The 24,387-nt window shown below is 52.0% G+C and overlaps 1 protein-coding gene across 17 annotated transcripts in view; it reads right to left on the bottom strand.

The window, feature by feature from the left end:
* Positions 1-24,387, bottom strand: part of MYO18A (myosin XVIIIA) — a 95,519-nt gene that overhangs the window by 57,165 nt on the left and 13,967 nt on the right. Inside the window, exon 1 of one of the 17 annotated variants that reach the window (XM_057537037.1) lies at positions 3,841-3,919. The exons of 15 other annotated variants lie outside the window; for them this stretch is intronic. Coding sequence is in view for 1 of the 2 variants with exons in the window: in XM_057537038.1 (XP_057393021.1) it covers positions 3,841-3,846 (6 nt within the window). In the remaining variant the exon portion in view is untranslated. Of the gene's footprint in view, positions 1-3,840; positions 3,920-24,387 lie in introns of those variants that run through there. One more of the 17 variants, XM_057537038.1, reaches the window with a different exon arrangement.

Below are 24,387 nucleotides of genomic sequence, written 5' to 3'. Positions count from 1 at the left end.
CTAGATTTTAACTAAGATTTGCTTAGGATCAGGAATAACCTATCTTTATCCAATACAGAACAGGTAAGGAACACAGTCCCAAAGATGGTGGCCATATCTCTGGTACAGTCACCTCCAGAGCTGAGAACTTATGGTTCTGTGGAGCAAGGGTGCTTGGGAGCCAAAGCCTCTCTTCCCTGACCTGTTCCATCTCTGGAGAGTTCAGACATTTCCAGCAACATTAATTACTGAGTATGGAACACCTACAATGAGATGGGCCCCGTAAAAATATTTAACGCATATTTTCATATGAAAATCTTATGACAGCCTCATGACATGAGAATTATTATTATTTCCACTTTACTGATGAGCAGAAAGACTCAGAAAGAGATTAAGTCACAAAGCTGGTAAGTGATGGAGCTGGGATTTGAACCCAAGTGGCTCTGACTGCAAGCCTGTGCTGCTCCCTCGGAGGCCCACCTTTTCTGCTATGTTAGGCAGGGTCAGAGGGGCTGAGTCATCCTTAGTAGCCAACTCTGGTTAAGATCTGCGTCAGCGTTGAGGTTCAGGAGGTCTGGGTCCAACCACAGCATGGATTGATAGTGTGGAGCTTACTAGCATTCAACGTGCCCAAACTCAGTTTCTGGACTTGCAAAGGGACCACGACCCTGCCATTCTCTGAGGCTCTGACCACCTCCTCCCTCTCTGGCACTTCTGGCCTCTTCTCTTCAGGGAAGGGAAGAGAAACCAGTGCTCACCAAACACTCACTGTGGTATCTGGCACAGTGGTAGGCGCTTTACGCTGTCTCCTCCTCCAATCCTCACAAAAACCCACTTTCTAGGTAAGAAAACCGAGAAGGCGAGTACCTTGCTGAGGGCCCCCCAGCTGGTAAGTGGCAGCAGTGGGATTCACACCCAGGATGGATCTTGGGGGGCTGTTTGTGTGTCTACAACACTCCCCGGACTGTGATTTCCTCACAGGCAGGACTCTGTTTTACTCATCATACTGTGGGCACTAAATAAATGTTTGCTGCCTCACGGTCCTGCAATGGGGGTTCTCTGTACAAACCTCTTATTCCCATCTGGTCTCTTCTGTCAGCTGTAAACTATGGAGAATAAGACTTGTCGATCCTGATTCCCAGGGACGTGGGGAAAACAAGGGAGGTATAATCTCTAAATTTAGCAACAATAAGTAGATAGTAAACCCAATTGCCATGGGGATGAAGGGAGGGCAGGACACTCTGAAATTGCTTAGTAGCTCTTCCTGGAGCCAACAATAGCCATGAAATGCATCATCCTCTGGCCTGGCTGTCCCATCTTCAGGAATGTATAAGCAACGAGCTGACTTAAAGAAAGGAAGAGAAAGAAAACCTCCACAGACCAATACAAAAATGCACTGTCTATAATAGCCCTAAATTGGAAATAATTAACTCCCTAGAGTTAGGGAGGGGTTAGGTAAACTATGTTACTTCAGTACAATACACTGTTGTGTTGCCATTTAAACTAACAAATATGTGGACAATGTAACCATATGGAAAACTCCTCCTAAAAGAACATCATTCAAAAAAAACTAGCACCTAAATAGAAACCAAACAGTGATCATAACAATGTTGTAAATTGTGCAAACTAGACACAATAGAGACATTTGGTATTTATTTTGTTATGTATTTGTTACTTACTATTTATTTCTATTATAAAGATGGCTAAACAGTCAATAAAAAAGAAAAAGCAGAGGAGATAATAGCTAAAAGCATTTGTTCTCAAAGAGGAGAAATCCAAGAAATGTGCTGAGGGACCCATCTACCCTCAGCCCGAAAGGCTTCCAAGGCTCAGGGGGCTGGGTCAGGCTGGGTTTTACCCTCTGCATCATGAGCAAGGACCATCCACCCTTCACTTATCATCCTCTGTGCCCCTCACAGGAGGGTACAGGTGCACAAATGCCCCCAGGGGGATCGTTCCACCCACCAGGCACCCCTCAGGCATGGAGTGCTCAGCCTGGACAAATGTATCGCGGACATCCATGCCAGATGTCCACCCACTGCAAGCCCTCGAGGGCAGTGGACACCCTGAGAAAGACTGCCTAGGGGAAGAGAAGATCCTGCTGCCTGTGGCCAAGGGAACGTGGCAGCTCTTCTCTCTACCAACTCGCACACACGCTCCAGGCTTCTCATGGCATCCTCCTCTCTCTCCTTTCCCATTCGAACACAGAGGGGAGCTCCCACTTGACCCTCTCCCTGCCAGTCCTAGCCTAGTACCGACTAATCTAAGGATATGGAGGAGGATGAAGGTGCAGGGAAGAAATAGCAGTAAGAACAGTTAGCCTTTCTTGAGCATGTACTAAGTGCCAGGTACCGTGCTGAACGCTTTACATGCATTATCTCCTTTAATCCTCACAACATCCCTCTGAAGTAGATACTAGTATGATTCCTACTTTACAAATGAGCAAAAGGAGGCTTAGAAATGACCTGCCCAAGGTCTCATAGCAGCGAGTGGCTGATTGGGACTTATGCCCAGGTCTGTCCTCCAGCAAGAACCTCAGAGGCTCATGTTAGGGGATGGAAGGAAGCCCTGCCCCCACCTCCCTTGGTTCGCCTGTGCCATTGTCCTTCCATGACATCACCTGCCAGAGCAACAGTCTGGGTAGAAAGCTGGGGTTTCCAGAGATGGCCTACCCCTCCACCCACCCATGACTGGAATAAGCTTTATACAGAGCCGCTTGGGAGGAATGGGGGGCTCTGCAGGGACTGGCCTAAAGGCCATGCTGCCAGAGGAGAAAGGGGAGAAGAGCTTGGCAGGGACACCCTGCCCTCTTCGGTCCAGCCTCCAGCGAGAGCCCTCCCCCCACCCAGGGCGGAACAGAAAGTAGCCAAGCGCGCGGCCACTGTCGGCCAGGCCAGCCTGGAGGAAGCAGGCGCGCTGGGATGGCTTCCGGCTGCCACTGCAGTTGCAGAGGCCCGGGCTTCCTCCTCCAACGGCCAGACCTGCTGGAGGCCCCCCCTTCTCTGGGGATACTCACTGCCCCTCTGCAGGGCACTTTGCCAACTGCCTGGCCATCGGCATGCATGGCCCCAAGTCTGTGACCTGATGCCGGGACCTGGAGGCCCAAGGTGGGGTGAGTTATAAGCTCCACCAGGAAGCACCCACTCTCAGGGTGAGAAGTCTCTCGGGCCCCACCCCCAGCCCGCCCACACATGTCGGCGCTGGTGCCTGTTTTGTGGCTGGAGCGGGGCAGTCCTTGGGCACAGGGAGATTCAAATGCTCCTAGGCACATCTCAGGCTCCCGATACACCTCCGCACCAGGCCAGCCCACGCTCTCTGCCAACTGCTGACACCACTGAAAACCTTACCCTCGCCGGCCGGGAGGGGCGGCGTGGGGGAACGGAACAGACTGGGAGGCCGCTGTGTCTCTCCTCACTTGCTTTTTTAAGGAACTTACTCCCCAAGATGCCATCTGTGGCCCTTCCGAGTGTCCGATCCACAGAAATGGAGGAGCCCATGCTGAGTCCACTCTTGGGGACAATGAAAGGGGGATCCCTGACAACTCCAAAAGCCACCCCTCTTAAGCCCCTCTCTCTTGTCCACCAGGGGAAGAGGGGGTGGAGGGCCATGCTGGCAACGCAAAGCAGGGACAAGACCTCCAAAGTCATGAGTCAGGCCCAGGAAGCCCTGCCCCTCGCCTCTGAGAGGTAGAGGCTGCGGGGATGGATAATTCTCTCCCCAGCAAGGCAGCCTCACGCCTCCCTCCCCACCTACTTCAGCCACCTCGAGGGAAATAACAAAAAGTCCCCTCCTTTCCTAAATGAGGAAACAGCATGAGGAGCCTGGGACATTTCCGGGGTGGGGGGTCAGAGGGACACTCACCCGCATAGCCTGGCCTGCAGCAGGCCAGAGCAAGGAGTCTCCTCTCCGATGCTGCTCCGTTAGCAGCTCAAAATAGCACTGGCAGCAGCCCCGCCCCCTGTTCCCCTCCCTCTCTCCAGGCCCCTCCCGTCCAGAGCTGCCCAACCCTGGCCAGAGCCAGTGGGAGAGAGTGAGAGAGTGAGTGGCCTGGAGGACTGCGGGTACCAGGTATGCCGGGAGGAGAGGGTGATACAGCACGCGTGGAAGAGGAGAAGGAGGCTCCTGGAGTGAGGACGTGGGGTGGGGGGCAGGCAGTGTTGGAGGGTTAGGGGCAAGGGACGGGGAGGGTGAGACTTTCCGACTGACACACACCCAGGCTCCCGACAGCTGAGCTGATATGGCCCCTAAAAATAGCAGAGGAATTTGAGACCTGCAGCCCCCCAGCCCCACAGGCCAGGGTCAAGACAGGCACATGCGCGTTCACGTGTACACACACACACCCCAGCACGCATGAACACTCGATCACAGCACAGTGTTCCTGAGAACACACAAATCATAGGCTCACCCCAGCCATCTAATTACTGCGGCAGAGGCCAAGACAACCACTAACGTCACATCCAATACAACACACAGGGCCCACTGCCCACTGTGCGCAAACACAGCCATCCTGTAAAGTCCAGCAGGAGCAGAGACCCACACGATCAGTCTGAGGCCCACTGTGGCCGCCTCCCTGTAATAAATACACCGGGGACGTGCATAGGATCAATTCACGCTCTGCGTAGACATCCCTCTCCCACACACAGCCAGTGACTGCGCAGGCACGGAGGAGGGTGGGGTCGGTGGGGTAGGTGGGGCGTGGTGGGTGGGCCTTGGCCCTGCAGAGAGGAAATCTTGGTGTCTGGCGGATGAGCGAGGGCTGCCAGTGAGAGGCCAGCGTTCCTCACGAAGAGAAACCTGGCCTGGCTCTTCAGTTAGCACCACAGGGTGCCCAGACCAGGGCTGGGGACACCCGTGAGGCTGAAATGGGAGCTGGGCGCAGGTGGGAAGGAGCCAAAAGACAGGTCTTTTGAAGCTGTCTCAGAAGCTGTCAGCTCTGCAGCAAAAAAGGAAACAGTCGTTGCCTCCCTCTTCCTCTCCAGAAAGAAAAAGGGCGGGGGAGGGGGAGGGGGAGGGGAGGGCGGGGGTGCTGAGAAGCCAGAGCAGAGCTGTCTCCTAACCAGTGCCCAGCAGGGTGTCTGGAGACCCCAGGCCTGTCACCCTGGCCGGTCCTGTGAGCCCAGTGGGTCCTGTAAACAGTATTACTTTCTCTGCGAAGAGGTTGCTAAGCACTGCCCAAGAGGACCAAAGCCCAGCTCCGGCTCCTACCTGCCACTCGCTGTACAAGCCGTTAGGACGCTGGGCTCATGATTCTGCTTTCTAGGGAGTTGGTGTGTCTTCCCGGGGAGATGGTCTGGCCCTTCGGGGGCACGTGCCATGTCACAGGTCTTCGTACCTCCAGTGCTTTCTTGACACAGTGGTGCCACTTGCCTCAGTGGCACACTGAAATCCCCAGTGGGACTTTAAAAATACTGATGCCTGGATCCCACCTCTTCCCCCTAGTTTCTGATTTAATTGGTCTGGGAGGGCGGCTCGGGCACTGGGATTTTTAAAAGCTCCCCCCGGTGATTCTTACATACAGCCACAGCCGAGAGCTGCTTGACTGGAAGGTCAACATAAGGCCTAGTGCAGAGGTGCCCATTTGTTATATCAATGAGAGAGTCAGTGAATGAAGGAATGAATGACTTAGCTGTGTGACCATGGGCAGGTGACTTAGATTGCCCTCATCTGCAAAATGAGGATTATGCTGCACTGACTCTCTTAGCATGAAATTGGTGAAGTCTCAGTCAGTGAAAGGGCTTTGGTTTTCAAAATGTGGTCTCCAGACCAGCAGGACCAGCATCACCTAGGAACTTGTTAGAAATATAAATTCTAGGGCCCCACCCCAGACCTACTGAATCAGAAACCCAGCATTTATGTTTTTACCAGCCCTCTCTAGGTGATTCTGAGAACTACCACTGCTTTAAAGGAATTATTCACACTGTACTGTGGTTAAGTTAGTGAGGCCTCCAGAGCCAGACTGCCTGATTCAATAGTGGCTCTTCCATGCAGTAAACTACACGACTTAACTCTGTGCTTCCATTTCTTCACCTATAAAATGGGGGAAATAATAGTGCCTACTACATAGGGTTATTGTAGGGATTAAATGAATTAGTACTTGCAAAGCCCTAAGAACAGGGTCCAGCCCCTATGTTTTCAATAAGTTTTAACAATTATTATCTATCTGTGATCACTGGGGTGGGGGAGAGGCACCACAAGCAAAATTTTCAGGTGACTGAAGCCTACCCCCTTTAAGGGACAAAATACTTTCTATTTTAAGTAGGTTTCTAAATTCTATTACTATTTCCAATCATAAAAATAACAAACATTTTATAGACTCTCTAACTTTCTTTGGTAAAATACTCTGAACTCATCTCTAACATCTTAAACTCTGAGCTCCTGACTTACAGCCTGGCTTCTGCCCCACCAACACCCCAAACCACTCTCCAAGGGCACCAGCCCCGTCTCGGCACCGCAGTCAACCTGAAGCCTCGGGCTACCCCCATGTTAGGAAGGCCAGACGCCCTTTGTGTCTGTGTATCTGCGGTTTAGTTCTTTTGTCCCCTACCCCTGCCAGACCATCGGCTGTCACTCTGCCTGTCAGCATGCCTGTCTTGAGCAGTCTCACCTCCTTCTAATATGCTGTTTCTGCCAAAGGCTGTAAAGCCAGATAACCAAGCCTGATAGAAGAGTCCAGAGCAGAACAAATGGGATGTCAGCGAACACACAGCCTCTCCTGTGAGTGAAAGGCCTGGGTTTTCACACGCAGACTCAGTGTTCTCTACGTTGGCTGCTTGAGGGCCTTTGAGGCTCACCTGCCATTCGGCAGTGCCCTGGAAGATGACTTCTGGGTGACCGAGTGTCACTTCATCTGCACAGTCTTGTCTGACTTACTAGTAGTAACCGTGGGCCCGTCCGTTCCGAGTTTCTACTCAGACGACTAGATCCTGTCCATTCTGTCTCTGAGATGCTTGGTGTTACTGACGGAGACCATCTCAGGGCAGTTTCACTTCCCTTAGTGAAAAGGGAAACCTCTTCATTCAGAGGGGGAAACTGGGGCCCTGGAAACCCACTCAGCTTCACACATAATCACCATTAGTCCCTCTGCTGCTCAAAGCTCAGTGCTGTCTCAGGACCTGGTCCTTAAGCCTGCCCTATGGCTCTGGGGGCCAGGCGGTCACTCCCAAGGGCAGCCGGATCACCTCCAGGCACCTCAGCCTCCCTCTAAGGACAGCCACAATCTGCGCCCTCCTCAGCGCTTCACCCTCAACTTCCTCTCACCCTCGCCCTCTCCCCAGCACTCCAGGCTCTCACTCTCTCAGGTAGATCTTCCCACGGCTCCCTGCCCTCATCTCCCACAGAGCCTTTACTTATGAAAGCTTCTCCACCAGCCCCTCCACCTTCCCCATTTCTCAAAGTCCATCTTGAGTTCCACCTCCTTCATGAAGCCTTTCCCAAAACCCAAGACCTGCGTGGTAACAGAGTGCAAAGTCTGAATCCCAGCTCGGCCTCTTTCTTGCAGTCTGACCTAAGGGAAAGTTACTCGATTTTTTAGACTTTCCACTTTTTGCCTTATAATAGTACACTTACCTTATGGGGTTGTCGTGAGAATTAAAAAAAAAAAAAATAGTGGGACTTCCCTGGTGGCACAGTGGTTAAGAATCCACCTGCCAATGCAGGGGACACGGGTTCGAGCCCTGGTCCAGGAAGATCCCACATGCCACGGAGCAACTAAGCCCGTGTGCCACAACTACTGAGCCTGCACTCTAGAGCCTGAGAGCCACAACTACTGAGCCTGGGTGCCTAAAGCCTGTGCTCGGCGGCAAGAGAAGACACTGCAATGAGAAGCCCGCGCACCGCAATGAAGAGTAGCCCCCACTCGCCGCAACTAGAGAAAGCCCAAGTGCAGCAACGAAGACCCAACACAACCAAAAATAAATAAATAAAAAAAATAAATTTATTAAAAAAAAAAAGAAGTACATGGAAAGCACCTAGCATTAGGCCTAGCAAATTGTCGGTAGTGATTAAATTATTATTAAAAACCACAGTGTTCACTGTCTATACCTAAACATCAGCACATATGCATGGTGGTTCTTGAGTATACTCAACACGGTGCTCTATTACATACAGGGGGGTCACATACCATGTGGGATTAGATTCTAAAGTCAGCAGGTAAGGCAAAAATAGAATATAGTCAAAATTACTCTTAAAAATCCCTAAACTTGCTCACAAAGTATAGTACACATGGGTTTGTATATACCATTCTATATATCTGAAAGCATAATGTATATACAGTCATGTACAGCATTGAGTAAAAGTATACAAAATACAATGGTTACAATTTCAGACTACAGTAATATGTAGTTTCCTACACAACCACATACAGGTATCCTCCATTTTTTGAAGGTTTGTTTTATGCCACTTGGCTTTTACGAAAGGCATACATTAGTACCTGTTTCCGATAAGCAAAAGAAATCTGAAGAGGATTTTCGCTTTTACAAAAAAATGCTAAGAACAAAAATAGTGTCCAGTGTTTGTTTTGCAGCAAGCGTTATAGAGGCAGAACACAGGCTGGGTAGCACTGCCAAGCTCCTTCCCCAGGAACTACACTCAGCATCTCAGCATCAAACCGTCATAGCTTTGAAGTGAATCTGTATGTGTGCTTTATCTCGATTTTTAAAAATGCATCCATTAGCAAAATGTGCCTTAAGGTCATTGCTTCTTCACTTTACGCCATTTCAGCTTCCAAAAGATTTCATAGGAATGCTCTACTTTCGGATTGCGGGGGAGGGGAACTGTAATTGAATTTATTGAAGTTTAATGAGTATATGCCATGACTAAACTGATGTTTTGATGGTAATCTATTTGTGTCATGTGCTTAAGCCTTCTCCCCCTGGAGAACAGGGACGATTTCCTACTTCCTTTAGATACCATCCTACTCCCCAGAACCAGGCACATAGTAGGTGTTCAATAAATATCCATTGGATTTAACTAACTGATCTGAAAGGTACATGTGCAATTAGCCAGGCAGAAAAGAATGGGGAACAAAGGGATATCCAGATTGAGTAACAACTTCAACTACTCTGCTCTCCCACGTTGGTAGTGTTGGGTGAGTGAAAGGGCCTTGGCTCTGTTTCAGGCACTGGGTCAGGCAAAGTGGTTAAGCAGAGCTGGGAGCAGGCTAGACAGGAGGCTCTGAGGAGTAAGTCTTTTACTCTTGCAACTAATGATGATGTGTAATACCTCACGGTGAACACTGTGGGGAAGCACAATGCCTGTTTTGGGGTTTTTTGTTTTTTGTTTGTTTCATCCCCTTACCACTAGACTGTGAACTTCTTGAGGCTGGTTTAGAGGGAGGTAGTTTGTAAAACATTGAGACTGAGGTTCTAATTAGCATTTTAATGAAAGAATACTCCTCTGACCCCATTTGTCTTTCTAGTTCCCCTTTAAATCAAAACTCTTAAAGGGGGGGGGGCTATAAACACTGTCTCCATAAATGGATACTAATTATGTAGTGCTTGTGTTATGACTAATTTGCAATGTATAAAGTGTCACTAATAGAACTCTTTATTTAAGGAAGTTGGGGGAAGTCTTGTTTCCAGCACTATGCTCTCAGGGCTGGGGAGAGCCTGGAGCATTTATGCTTCCTGGAGACTCCCCACCACCAGACAGATGCATTCTTCGGGATGGTCAGTTCAAAGGTTTCTCAGCACCTGTGCCTTCCCTCTGTTGGCAATGATTATCCTTTATTACTTTTTTTTTTTTTTTTTGGTGTGTAAGAAATGTCTTCTCTCCTATAAAATAACAGTGTAAGTGTGTCAGTAGACAGTGAATGGTACCCTTTGAGATACCAAGGTTTTTTTCTGAAATTTTACTGGGCATCAATAACCAGTGGATCCCAAAGGAAGGGAACAGACCCTCTTGAAGCCTAGGGGTGGCCGCAGGGAGGGGAAGGAGGTCTGAGAGGAAACCCTCCGAGACCAAAGGTGTACGCGCAGGGATGGACCCAGACATCCCTGCCCAGGAGCTGCCTCGCTGGGTTGCGGCCGAGTCAGCCCCCGGCCCCGCCCCCAACCCCTGAGGCCTACGCTTCCTGACCCCAACGGCCCCGCCGCCAGCGCAGGGGCGGAGTCGGGGGCGGGGCCCGGCTGGCACATGCGCCTGGAGGCCCAGTGTGCACCCGCCCTGTAGTGCCACTGGAGCCCGGCAGAGGGCGGCCGCCCCCTTCTCAAGGGCCAGCCGGCGCCCAGGCCGCGGGATCGCACCTCCTTGGGGTCGCCCTCCCGGCCCCGCCCCCAAGAGGCGCCCCCTGGGAGCTAGAGGCTGAGGGGGCAGAAGCGGCAAGATGGCCTCTCCCTTTACCCTGGAGGGATACGTCCAGAAGAGGCAAAGATGAGCTCGGCGCAGACTTTGCTTTCATCACTGCTCCATCCCCACAGCCCAAAACAGTCCCTATGTATAGCAGGCACTCAGTAAATGCTTATCGATGGAATAAAATGGATGAATGGATGACTGCATGAGTAAACAGAAGACTCCAGGGATGCCGTGAGCCTGTGTGGTGGGGAGAGGTCTGGGACAAGCAATCCAGGAGGGTCAGTGGGCTCGGAGTGGCCAGCCCCAGATCACTGCCCCAGAGGTGGTCACTGAGGCTTTGGGCTCCCCCAGCCCCTGCCTTGGCACACCCAAAGGTTTGCTCAGAGCCTGTTGACACCACACCATCTCGTGGGCACAGAGCCCAAGCAGGGAAGTCTGGGCTTGTCCTCTCTGAGAAGACCAGGAGACCATCCCCTCGAAGTCAGGTCCCGGCTGCCTGCGGGGACGGACCACCTGACTGGTGGCTCCAGTAGGCCTGCTGCTCCCTGAGGACTCTCAGTAGCTGGGGATTTCCTCATGGCCCCTGGGGACTTCCAAACTGCCTCTGCTTGCCAAGCTCCCACAAGGCCCAAAGCCAAGGGCCAACCTTGAGGATGGCTTTCCAACATCCTCCACCCTCCTGCCCCAAATCCCACCAAGACTTGGGGCACTTCTGAGTCTACTAAATGCACCACGCGTGATATTCCCATCCCCACCCCCTCTGGCAGACAGGAGAGAATAAGCATAATGAAGAATTGTTCTTCTCTTTTTCACATAAATGACAACTCTTCTCTGTTTCCAGAGGATAAAAAAAGGAAACTTAGTTTAAGGGTCAGCCACACCAATTTAAATAAAATATCAGTACAGCCTCCCGGGGTGTGAGTTCGAGGCTGTGCTATTTATTCTCAAAGTCAGAGACACTCCTTTAGATAAGCCTCAGTGTCCTCCAAACCCTGGATATTCAATAAATGTTTGAGGATCTGTGTGTTCACCTCTGGAGGCCCCTGTTGGGCTTGTTTCTAGCACTCTTTGAAGTCAAAATAAAGCACAGACCCAATCTCCATAGAAGCAGGAAGGAAGAAGCAAAAGCTTCCACTTTTCCTACCAACCCCCCACCTCTGCATTAACAGCCCTGGCCAAATCCACTGGGGCATGTGAGCACCTGTGCATTACCAGGCTGGGCAGAAAACATGCCTGGCGAGGTGGGGAAGCACTGCCCCAGTAGTGGTGGCACACGGCCAGGGACCCGTTGGCCCTGGGGCATCAGGATTCCTGAGTTGGTGAAGTGTAGAAATTGCCCGAGAGGACAAGCCTTCCTTCCTGAGAGGAAGAGAAAACACCACCCTCCCAGCCTCACCAGGGGGACGGCAAGACGAGACAAGGTTCAAGAGCACCCCACCATTTCTTTCTCAATGAGCTGTCTAGAGCTGCACTGTTCAATACAGTAGCCACTAGCTAAGTGTGGCTATTTAAATTGAAACAAGGGAATGCTTCTGATTAAATTAAAAATGAAATAAAATTTAAAATTCAGTTCCTCAGTCACACTGGCCACATTTCAAGTACTTAATAGCCACGTATGGCTAATGGCTACCAAGTTGGAAAGCACAGACTATCGAACATGTATCACTTTGCAGAACTTTCTACTGGACAGGTCTGGTCCAGAGGATCCCACTTTCAGCTTGTCCTTGTCATCCTTGCCAAAGACTCCTTCGGGTGTTGTCCCTGACCACCTGCTGCTCTCTCCCACCCCTGCCCCAGAGTCTGCTTAGACTCCTGTCCCCATGTGCCGTGCCTTGACCCCCAGGCCTCAGAAAGAAGTGGGGGAGGGGACGGTAGCCACAATGTAACCCCCAGCCTGGGAGCAGAGGCCAGATGCAGAAGGGCTGAAAAGGCAAGGCTGAATGGAAGCCAGCCCCCACCCCAAGGCATCCCAGGCCTGGGTGAAAGCCCCTCAGTGCACACAATCATTCCTTGTTTCTGCAGAGTCTCTGGACCATGCATGGGTAAGACATCTGGAATGTAGTGGCCTGAGGGCTTCCCCACATCACCCGCTGCTGGACTCATCTGATGTTAGTGCTCCCAGAAAGAGAAGTGCCAGCAGAACCCTGAACTTTGAAGAGCAAATAAGGCAATGAAGCCTTGTACTGAACAGAATGTTAGGAGTTCTGCCATAGGGTAGTGGGGACCATAACCGGACACCTCCCGGTGATGCCAGATGGATAAAGCAAATGAGGAAGAGGGGAAGGAGGACGTGGTGGAGAAAGGACTCCGGGGCATGCTCACCTTGCTAGAGAGGCTCAATCAAGCTCCTCCAGGAGGAAGGAGGGACCAGGGCACGGATCCAACTGCTATCACATTCTACCACCGGCACTTAATTTGAAAGGTTTTGATACAGTAGCTAGAAAATCCAAGGTGGGAGCGTCTGGGCAAGCTCATATGTGTGAGGCAGGGAGCAGAGAACAGACCCGGGAACTGGCAGGTCAGGGCTGCCTCTCTGTTCTGTGCCTCGATTCTTGCTTAGCCCTAATCCACATGGGCTGTCAGAGGCAACACAGGTGCGAGGAAACACAGTAAGTTGTAAAGAGACCACAAAAAAGAGTTCGTTTGCTCAACTGGAAAACAAATAGGAAAGAAGTCTGGTTACCAAAAGGTATTGGTATCAGCCAAGAATTTGACTGAAGGAAATCACAGGCAAAGTAGCACAGTTTTGAAAACTGGCATCAAACAGATTCGACTGGATGTCCAGGGCAAAGCAATCCCACTCTGAGGCTACCATGTGGCCCTGAGTAAGCTCGGGGACCAGTCTGGGCCTTATTTCCCTATCTCCACCTGGAAGGCGCTTTGGGCAAAAGCACCATCCTAAGGAGAAGAGTAAAGCCCACCCCACCCTCCATGAGCTGAGCTGAGTCGTTAACAGGCTGTGGCATTCCTGTGGGCAGATGACCCATCAAGCTCCCAGGCACCAAGTCCTTCTCAGCCATCAGAGACAGATCAGTGATGATGACAGTAACACTATTCTAAGTGATTTACATGTGTTGATTCATTAATCCTCAAAACAGCCTCACAAGGAAAGTACTAGTATTCTTATTTTACAGATGAGGAAAATGAGGCACAGAGAAATCAACCTGCCCACGGTCACCCAGCAAGGCAGCAGCAGAGCCAGGATCCAAACCCAGGCAGTCCGGCTCCAGAGTCTGTGCCATGCCCAGTACATCCCAGTGGATCAACAACACATACACAATCACACACAGCTCCCGATTTGTGGGCCCTTCTGCCTATGCTGGCTTCCTCTTCCTTCTCCTCCCCCAAATGAGCTGAAAGTAGTTCGTACAGCCAAAACCAGCCTTCCCATCCAACTTCATATTTGCCAAGCATCTGGTTCTACAGCAACAGTAAGAGCTGCAGTTTGGGGATTTTGAAGAGAATGGGTGGGGAGGGAAGATGGGGGACTCTTTATAGCAGGGGCTCCTCTTTCAGAGGCACAGAGAGAGACCTCAGAACCAGCGGTCTGGACTTCCCTGGTGGTCCAGTGGTCAAGACTCCGCGCTTCCAATGCAGGGGGCACGGATTTGATCCCTGGTCGGGGAAGTTCCACATGCTGCATGGCACGGCCCCCAAAAAAACCCACAAAAAACCCAGTGATCTAAGGAAGACACAGGGGCTGGGTGGGGAACCCAGGGTCCCGATAAAAAACAGGAAAGCTGTGCCTTCTTCTGCCCCAGAAACCATGTCCTCTGGTTTGTGGCCAGCCTTCCTCTGCACAGAGAAGGTGAGGGCTGGTTAGAAGGGCTGGAAGCTGATGGCAGAAATGCTCTGGAAGGGTCTGGGTTAAAAGGACAACGCAGACTAAATTCTGCTGTGTGTGTGTGTGTGTGTACGTGTGCCAAGCCATTTCCAAGCTGGGTGTCCCGTCACAGAGCCTGGTTCTTCTCCCCAGGTCAGGGCCAAGAAATGATGGGTGGGGGCAGGAAACAATAAAGAAGCCCTGGGAGAGGAATGCAGACAGGCATCCGTGTGACTAGGCAGGGTGGTTCACCTCCCACGACGGAGGGTGAGGGCCTTTTACCAAGCAAGGTGTTCAGGCTGGTACCCCTCACCTTCTCCAAGCCTAGGCCTCGTTCCCACCTGCCGCCCCCAACCTCATCTAAACAAAAGACTCCTGTCATTGTCCAGAAATCCTGAAGCCAGAATCAGGATCTCTGCAGGCTGCCAGAGAAATGGGGGCTCCTCCAGGCAAAGCCAAGTCCTAAGGGGAATAAGGATTTTGCTGGCCACTTGATTCCAGGCAGACAGCCCACAGCCGTACCCCCAGGTTTCTCAGGCGGTGCGCCCAGTTTCCTTCTCGCCTCTATTGATCTTGATGCATGGCCAAGTGAGTGGGGCCTCAGACTTACCCTGTGCCTGTGTCCTTTAGGTAACCTAGGCCGCCTGCAGAGGAGGATGCAAGGCTGTGCCAGGCCCAGCACAGGCTGGGTCCCCTGTGCCTGAAGTGCCAGGCACACAGGCTCTCACAGCCTGGACCGCTCCAGGTGAGACAGAAGATGCCAGCCCACACAGGGAGGAAACCTTTCACTGCTCTGAAGCCGGTGCTTCTGCAGGTGGCTCCACAACCAAACCAGCCCACGGATGAGGGACCTGGGGGTGGGCAGGGACAGGATGCAGGCCGCCAGCGGGAACAAGGGCATTGTATCAGACCCCTCCCCTCGCCTTGTCCCCGGAAGGCTCCACCGGACTCTCCAGACACTTTCCCCTTGATGGGATGGCGCTGGGCATGAAACTGGGTGTCACAGAGTCATGACCGTCTCATGCTGCCTGACAGTGCCGTCACCGCTTGGCCTCCAGCCCACGCCACTCCGGGCTGAGATCTATCTTTTCGCAGGTGTCTTCTGTTCTAGAGAAAGCACAGGCTCCCAGATCACAGTGATGACATCTTCAGCCTTTCTCTTCCACAGAACCAAGCCCACAGGGTGACAGGGAGCAGGTGCTCCTCAAGGTTTCCTGACATCCTGCCTCGAGTGTGCCAAGGCTTGGGGGACACTGGCACCTGGTCCCTGCAGCCCAGAGCCAGGCCCCTCCCCAGCCCACCCCACCTGCAGCCCTCTTCTGCCCAGAGCCGGGGCAGCCTCACAGTCCTGCTGCCAGAGAAGGGAGCCCAGGAAGTGCCCTGTGAGAAACCTCCCTCCCTGTGGGTACCCGCTTGTCCTAGGGCCCGGCAGTGAGAGAAGCTGGGCAGGGAGGGAGGAAGTGAGTCAGCTCCTTGCAAAAATGGGAATTGGAGGGAGGAGCCAGCAGAATGGAGCTCAGAGGGCAGAGGGCACAGGGGCTGGAAAGGTCACTAAGAGAGGGAACCAGGCCCTGGAGGTGCTGTGTGGCCCACAGAGTGGAGGACGGATACAGGTGACAAACTCAGCGATGCTACCTCCTGCCAAGGCTGGGTGGCCCCTACAGGCCCGAGAACCTGGGTCTGGCAGGCACAGCCCCACCTGAGGATGGAATCCGAGGCAGCACCCCTTCCTGACGCACTTACCGTCTGGAGGAAGTGAGGCCCTGTGGGATACGGCCAGCCACGTTCTCGCCTCACTGAGGTTGAGTCTCTGGTCCCCAAGGCCTCCCACTGCCTCTCCTGAGCCCCGCAGCTCCAGAAGCCCAGGTTCCCCCTGGCCTGGCCCAATGGGGCGACAGATGTTTGCATTTCCCAGAGAGGATGGGAACCGAGTCCAGGCCCCAAGAGCAGAGCAGCTGGGGCTGCCCCACATCTGCCCCCGCCCTCTCCGGCAGCCCCTGCCCCTGCGGGAGCTGTCCCCAGGCTCCAGCTGGAATCTGTCGCTCTGACTGGGAAAAATCCTTGCTGTGAAAATTCCCAGCCTGCCGACATTCCAGCACACAGGCAGCCCAGGGAAAGCAGAAGGAAAGAAGGCGCCCTGAGCCCTGTCAGGCCACATTCCACCCCCTCAGAGACCTGCAGCCAGTAAGACAGGCACATTCCTCCAAGGTCCCCTGGGCCGGACACTGTGTGACCCCATGTGACCCTGAATCTGCTTCTCACCCATGCCTGGTGCCTTCTTTGGCAGGCTGTCCCAGGGACCCTCCTCCCCAGGCCCCTGCTCCTGGCTGTCTAGAGCCCATCTCCCCTCCACTCGTGTGAGGGATGCCGAGGGTCCAGGCACACAAGAAACAAAGTCCTAACACACTGCAGACAAGTCACCAAGGATAGTCAGTGGGGAGGGTTCTAGGAACCCAAACTGAGCTAAACAAGGGAACCCGGACACAGAGAATGGGAAACCAGTTCCTGACTAGAGAACCATTTTCTTTCCTTCAACAAATATCCACTGCTCTCAGGTGCTCCAGTACGGCAGAAATAAGAAGGTAACGAATTAATTACAGTCTTGATGAAAGCTATAAAGGAGAAGGAGGAGGTGCAGACCTGACATGGTCTGAGAGGACCAGGGAAGGCTTCCCTCAGGAAACGATATTCAAACCGGGGCCCGTATGTATGAGGACATGAGAGTGGGCAGGGAAAAGCATGACAGACAAAAGGAACAGCAGAGACTTGATGGTAGAAGCCAGTGAGAACTCTGCGTTGCACACCCACCACCTGCCAGGCACTCTGCCAGGCCGTGCTCCTCACCCTCGTCCCACAGTGCCCACTAGGAGAGAACACATTCACCCCTGTGCAACAGAAGAGGACATGTTCTTGGTCAGAGGGGACATTCCGGGGATCTTGCTACTCCAAATGCTACAGAGGTCAGTACCAGCATGTCAGTAAGGGCCAAAAAGGTGAGGGGGCAACGTGCCTGGCCTCCAGGATCTAGCAGGGGAGATGGACGAGGGGCAAAAGCACAACCCTCCCCCACCTCGGGGGACCACACCCGAAGGCTGACAAGACAGATGCCACTTGTCTTCCTGCGGCTTCCCTCAGCCGCCTTTCCAGTACCTCTCCCAGCTCCCACAAGATTACATCCTGCCTGCTGCCACTTGGGCTCACTTCCTCTGGCTAATCCTCTGGAGAGACTGAGAGCAACAGTCACACCCTTCTGCAGCATGCCATCCACAGAGCGCAAGGGGCCAGTCACTGCTGCTTCCCCTTTCCTTCTGGAGAAGAGGCTTCTAGTGACAGGGCAGCGGGAACCAGAAGGCCCAGGCCTGGGCTGGGCAGTGGACGTATAAGGATATCCAGAGACTGCCTTCCCCTGCCCTATATAGCTATCTATATGGATATATAGATATCTATCTCTCCTATCCATAGTGAAGGGCAGGAAGCTGATACCTTGAGTTCAAATCCTGACCAGTCACTTAATAACCGTGAAACCGTAGGCAACTTAACCTTAACCTTAACCTCTCTGTAAACCAGTTTCCTCATCTGCCAAACAGAGATTATTATAATACCTACTTCAAAGGGTTGCTGGGAAAATTTAATGAGTTAATATGTGTGAAACATCTAGAACAGTGTCTGATGAAAGCAGAGTGAACGCTAGCCATGATCTTTGTTCTTGCTCCTATTTTTCATGCCCTTCCCTCAAGGCATTTCTGTTCGGCTGAATCTTTACCAGATCAATTAAATACCACTTAGGGAGCACGTACATGCTACGCACTGTACTGGGTGCATACAGAACACTGGGCAAACACCCCACGTTCTTCCCTGCCCCAGAGTTTGTGCAAAGTGGCCGGGCTGAGCCAGGCCGGGGCAGAAAGCCATGCCCTGATTCTGAAGAACATATGGCGGGAGATTAAGGGAGCCAGAGTGGTGACCCAGGCCTAAGGAAATAGTTTCCCAACCAAACTAGAGCCAACAACTGAAAAAATAAGCTTTGCTGACACTGTCCCCTGTATTTCACAGAACGGAAGCTGCTGCCAAGCACCACGCGGGACTCTAGGGTTGGCTGGGCGCCCCCCAAACTGCACAGCAAGAGGTGGGGGGCCATGAAGACTCCACTCCTTGGCAGTGCCTGTCTGGCACGGTGGGCGCCCACAGTGCTGCAGATGCCTGGGGCACATCCGTACCCGCTGCCCGGACGGACAAAGGAGGCGCCAGGCAGCCTGCCCAGGCAGCAGGGGAGCCCTCACCCCAACTGGTCACCGGTCCCCGCCCCACGATGCTGCTCTCCACCCCAGGCTCCAGTGAGGAGAATCCAGCAGCTTAGTGTAGCGGGGTGGCGGGAGCCCTGCTGGCAGGCAGAACGCGTGCTTGTGGTTTCTGGGAAATGCTGTAGAGATTTGCAGCATTTTTAAAATACTTGTGTTCCCACCCGCCACACACGCCCCCCTTCACCCCACTCCTCACCCACCCCCAGTCTGGGTGTTTGCATATCTGGTATTTTCCAGAACCACTTCAATGTAAATAAGAGAGATTAGAAGGGAGAGGAGGACAAGGTGGCCAGGGAGAGTCAGGATGGGCCAGAGGAGTTCTGGCCAGGGCTGGAAGGGGCCGGAGCAGGCTACCTCAATCAACGCTCTGCCCTGCACCAGGACTCCAAGCTGTGCCTGCACAAACAACCGATGACCATGACATGTACCCACACCCAGTCCAGTGTGGCCTGGGCACTGTGCCCACCACCCACGGGCTGGGTGGCCAGGGCACTCTGGGACTGTAGTTCATCTAGCATCTCACTGGGAAAAAAGCAGAATGGTCCTCTGAAGACAAAAGGGAGACCTAGCAGAATAGAAGTGACCTAGTCTACCACACTATTTTGCTGGTCCCATGTACCCCACTAATCCAGGACAGACAACCCCCCAAAATGCTCCCAAAGACCTTTCACCCACCAGTTCTCACACCCTTGACACCTACCCACCCGCCTCTCATTACCAAAAGGACATAGTTTGGGTTCCACTCTGAGCCCCCAAACCAGGGCTCTCACATGGTGAGACTCTGATACCAGAGGTGCCAGAAGCTTTGGCGCAAAATGAAGTAAAAAATTCCCGGAGTAACATTAGGAACAGAGAATTCTAGGACCCTGAACTCAGGCAGTACCCAACTTCTCCACCACCAGAAGCCGGTGGGAAGCCCACTGCCCAGAGCTGGCCTGGCAAGGCCTGGAAGCAGCACAATTTCAAGTCTCCCCTTGGAATCTTGCAGGCCCCACTCCTGACAGCACCCAGGGACCCTGGGGACAAGGTTGGTGAGGCTCATACCGTTTCCGCCCAGGGGACTATGGCCTTCCACTGCAGCAAGGGGGCCCCTGCCTTCTCCCAGATGCAGGCAACCCAGACCAGCCAGTCCCCTGCAAGGCCACTGATGACCATGCCTGCAGCCCTGAGAAGCCAGGCTCTAAAAAGCTGGAAAAAGAAAGAGAGCATCCAGCGTCCCATCTTTCCTGCCAGCTGGCTGTTTTTGACAGAGCTACAGAGAAAGAGTTTGGACAAAAGCGTTAGGCGTCCCGTTGGAAAGAAAACCTCACCAGGGGCAAGAATGGGAGAGCACTAGGACGGATTAATTAAAGAGGCTGCAAAATTACCTTTCTTGGATGGCATTAGAGACTGGGCAGAGGGAAAGGTACTAATCTTCCTAAGCATTTACTACCGGCTAAAGTCTATATAAGTGACATCATCTAATACACAAACATGTTTATCTTAAATAAAGGCCCACAAAGCATGGTATACAGACTAAAAAAACAAGTCTCCCTTGAGCTCCAATCTTATTCTCTTTCTGAGAGAAAACTGTAGTTAGTTGGGTGTGCATCCTTCTCTGATTTAGTCCTCTCAAATTCTGGGAGGATAGAATAGCTGGTTTATAGAGGTCACGGGTCACTTCGCCTCAGAGGCCTCTCCTAATGGCCACCCCTTTTCTCACTAGCACAACTGGCCACTTCCTCCTTCTCACCCCATTGCATAGCTGTGCAGACTTCTGTGATAGCAGTTATGGTGCTTGGTTGCATTTCTTCACTTAGGTCTATGCTTCCTCAAGGAAAGATTATATTTTATTTATTTAATCCCCCTGTGCCTGGTACAGTGCCGGTTCTTAAGCACACTTCATTCAGTGTCTAAGGGAGTGAGTAAACTGAGGCTCACAAAGTTTGGTAACTTTAGTAAAACTCAAACACAGGTCTTTCTGACTCCAAAGTCTATGCTCTTTACACTATAACATGCTCTCTTCCCAATTCTGGAGTGTGGATGTGATTTAGATGGACACGACGACCTCTTAAGGAACCTGACAGCCCTACAGCCTTTGTTTGTTTGTTTATTTATCTATTTATTTATTTACGGCTGAGTTGGGTCTTTGTTGCTAGGCGCAGCCTTTCTCTAGTTGCGTCCAGTGGGGGCTTCTCTTGTGCGGAGCACAGGCTCTAGGTGTGCGGGCTTCAGTAGTTGTGGCTCGCAGGCTCTAGAGTGCAGGCTCAGTAGTCGTGGCGCATGGGCTTAGTTGCTCCGCGGCATGTGGCATCTTCCCGGACCAGGGCTCGAAACCATGTCCCCTGAATTGGCAGGTGGATTCTTAACCACTGCGCCACCAGGGAAGCCCCCTATAGCCTTTGAGTACAAACCCCAAGATCCAACAGAAGAAAGTGTACCACGGATCTCGGGCAAATGCCTGACAGCTCAGGAAACTAGCCTTGACTGGGAGGGAGTGGTAGGCCTTCCTTTAAACCCCCATCTCTCCCCTCCCACCACATCCTCAGAAGCTCAGGGGAGCAGTGCTTTCTAGGTACGGCTCCCATGCAGGCCAGCTCCTCTGGCTCTTGGTGGCAGAGGGACAACCACATCGGCCAGGGTTTAGCCAGCTGGGCTTTTCTGAGCTCAGCAGAAACATCTTACATTCCCAGACAACACATTTGTCCCCCGTGAAGGGCCCACTGAGGACACAAACAGAAGGGACCTCTCTCCCCTCTCCCAGGTCCTAGTCCCGGCCAGGCTTCTACCCCTTCTTAATGGTTATTGACTTTCCCACTCAGACTCATGGACCTGGAGGAAGGAATTCTGAACCAACTGGGGTTTTAAGATCCTCATCGTTACCAACACCTGCCTCAATCTCGCCAACTCAAGGAACTCTTTGCCTTTAGAAAACTTAAGGGTAATTGATCCCAAAACAGATGTCCCTAGAACATTTTCCCTGAGGAGCCAAAGAAAGAATGTAGCATCTTCTCCTAAACCTGGCAGTCACGCTTGACCCCTCTTCTCTTCCTTCTCCCACACCAACCAATCAACAAGACTACAATGCACCCCAATGTTCATAGCAGCACTATTTGCAATAGCCAAGACCTGGACAGATGAATGGATAAAGAAGATGTGGTATATATACACAATGGAATATTACTCAGCCATAAAAAAGAATGAAATAATGCCATTTGCAGCAACATGGATGGACCCAGAGATTATCATACTAAGTGAAGTAAGTCAGAGAAAGACAAATATCCTATGCTTTCACTTATATGTGGAATATAAAAAAATGATACAAATGAACTTATTTACAGAACAGAAACTGGGACTTCCCTGGTGGCACAGTGGTTAAGAATCTGCCAATGCAGGGGACACGGGTTCGAGACCTGGTCCGGGAAGATCCCACATGCCGCGGAGCAACTAAGCCATGTACCACAACTACTGAGCCTGTGCTGTAGAGCCCGTGAGCCACAACTACAGAGCCCATGTGCCACAACTACTGAAGCCCGTGCGCCTAGAGCCCATGCTCCACAAGAGAAGCCACCTCAATGAGAAGCCGGCGCACCGCAACGAAGAGTAGCTCCCACTCGCCACAACTAGAGAACGCCCGTGCGCAGCAACAAAGACTCAACACAGCCAAAAAATAATAATAATAATAATAATAAATAAATAAATTTTTAAAAAAGAACAGAAATAGATTCACAGACATAGAAAACAAACTTATGGTTACCAAAGGAGAAAGGGAGGGAGAAGGATAAATTAGGAGTTTGGGATTAGCAGATACAAACTACTATATATAAAATAGATAAACAACAAGGTCCTACTATATAGCACAAGGAACTATATTCAATATCTTGTAATGAACTATAATGGAAAAGAATCTGAAAAAAATATATATTTTATATACATATATAAATCTGAATCACTTTGCTGTACACCAGAAAGTAACACAACATTGTAAATCAGCTATATTTTAATTTAAAAAAAACTGAAATAAAAAAGACAACAGTCGGGGCTTCCCTGGTGGCGCAGTGGTTGAGAATCTGCCTGCCAATGCAGGGGACACGGGTTCGAGCCCTGGTCTGGGAAGATCCCACATGCTGTGGAGCAACTGGGTCCGTGAGCCACAACTACTGAGCCTGCGCGTCTGGAGCTTGTGCTCCGCAACAAGAGAGGCCGCGACAGTGAGAGGCCCGCGCACCGCGATGAAGAGTGGCCCCCACTCGCCGCAACTAGAGAAAGCCCTCGCACAGAAACGAAGACCCAACACAGCCAAAAATAATAAATAAATAAATAAAAATTAAAAAAAAAAAAAAAAAGACAACAGAGCCTACCTCAGTTGCTCCCGTCTGATACATCTCTCCACCTCCACTGCTTCTACCCAAGTTCAGGCCTCCATCCATCCTACTGAGATTACAACAGCTCCCTCACTATTCTCCCCACAGCTATCCTTGCTACACCTGAAAGCATTCTCCATAAGCAGTCGGAGAGATTTTCGAAAACCTGTTCCCATCACTCCCTAATTAAATTGCTTCATTGCCCTTGGGTTAAAGTTCACATTCCCTAGCGTGACTCACAAGGGCCTTCATGACCTGCCCCTGCTTGCTTGCGTCTCCTGCTGCTTCTCTCAGTAATGTCCCCACACTATCCCCCAGTCTTATTCCCCAGATGTGTCATTCTCTCCAACCTCTAGACCTTGACATGTGTCTTACAGGCTTCCTCCTCCTCCTCTTGCCTCCCTGACACTCATCTCCTACCCAGATGTCAGTCCTCCCTGACTCATTCCCAAGGCTGTACTAAGAGTCCCTCTTCTGTGCTCCCTAGGGCCGTGTCCTGGCCCCTGTCACTGAGCTTCTCAAATGGCATTGTCCTTGTCTGCCACTTGACCATCCCTCCCACCACACTATGAGTTCCTTGGGGCTGGGGTTATGTGCTGCTCACTGCTGGACCCCAGGACCTAGCACACAGAAAGTGCTCAACAAATGTTTGTTTAATAGATAGGTGAGCGGAAGAAAGGACGCAGAAGAGTTGCTTCTCTCAGGCCAGCTGAGTGGTTCCTATCAGGCCCCAAGTCTATCTTACTACCGTAGCTCACCCCTGCTCCCAGTGGAACCCTGTCTAGCAGCTACAGGGATACATGAAGAAGGTGTGAGCCAAGCATTCTGGACACACACCATGTGAGAAGGAAACCCAAGGGGCTGTCTCTCCCTGGGGCCTTCTGAAGAGGCCACGGAAAAAGCCATGGGGCCTGGCCCCCATCTGTGTGCGGAAAGAGAACAGATGGCTAGCCAGCTCCCTCAGAGCTCCCTGGGGACAGGCAACGTGTGGACACAGTTGATGGATGGCCTGATGGGCAGGGTGGCCGCCAGGAGCTGTACCCGTGGGGCTGGAGTTGTCAGGGTACCCCACCCAGCAGCCTGGAGGAGGTGGGAAGACTCTTTTCTTGGCATGGAACTGGGATTAGAACTGCTGCCAAGAAAAGGAGCAGGAGTAGGAGTGGGAGGAAGAGGAGGAGATAGAGGATGAGAGCCGCAGAAGAGGCTGCAGCACTCCCACACCAGCTCCGGGGTCTGTCCCAGGAAGCTGGAATGCTGGGCTCACTCCACTCCCCTCTGCTGTGGCCTGAGTCCCCACCACCTACGCAGGTGGGAAAAGATACAGGGCTTCTCTTAACCTGTCGGAGGGCTCTAGGAGACTCTTGAGGACGGGGCTTTCTACTACGTCCCCTGCCTGATCCCTCAGGTGGACGAAGATGTCCTGTGGGCACCAGCTGGGTTTGCCCCACAGGGACGAGAACAAGCCAGCATTTCAGGGATACCTGCTGTAATGTGGAATCCACCAGGGCCTCCAAAGCTAAGCCATCCACTTCCCCAGGGATGAGGTAGCAGCAGCTAGCTGGGAAGGGAGAGTGGCTGGGAAATATGAGATACCAGGCTGATCCCTGTGCTATAAAGACAAAACTAAACAGCATCTGAGATGCCAGGCCCA

The sequence above is a fragment of the Balaenoptera acutorostrata genome, chromosome 20 (genome assembly GCF_949987535.1).
Source record: "Balaenoptera acutorostrata chromosome 20, mBalAcu1.1, whole genome shotgun sequence".
In the NCBI taxonomy this organism is placed as follows: domain Eukaryota; kingdom Metazoa; phylum Chordata; class Mammalia; order Artiodactyla; family Balaenopteridae; genus Balaenoptera; species Balaenoptera acutorostrata.
The sequence above is the reverse complement of the archived record's forward strand: the minus strand, read 5'-3'. Positions and strand labels throughout refer to the sequence as shown.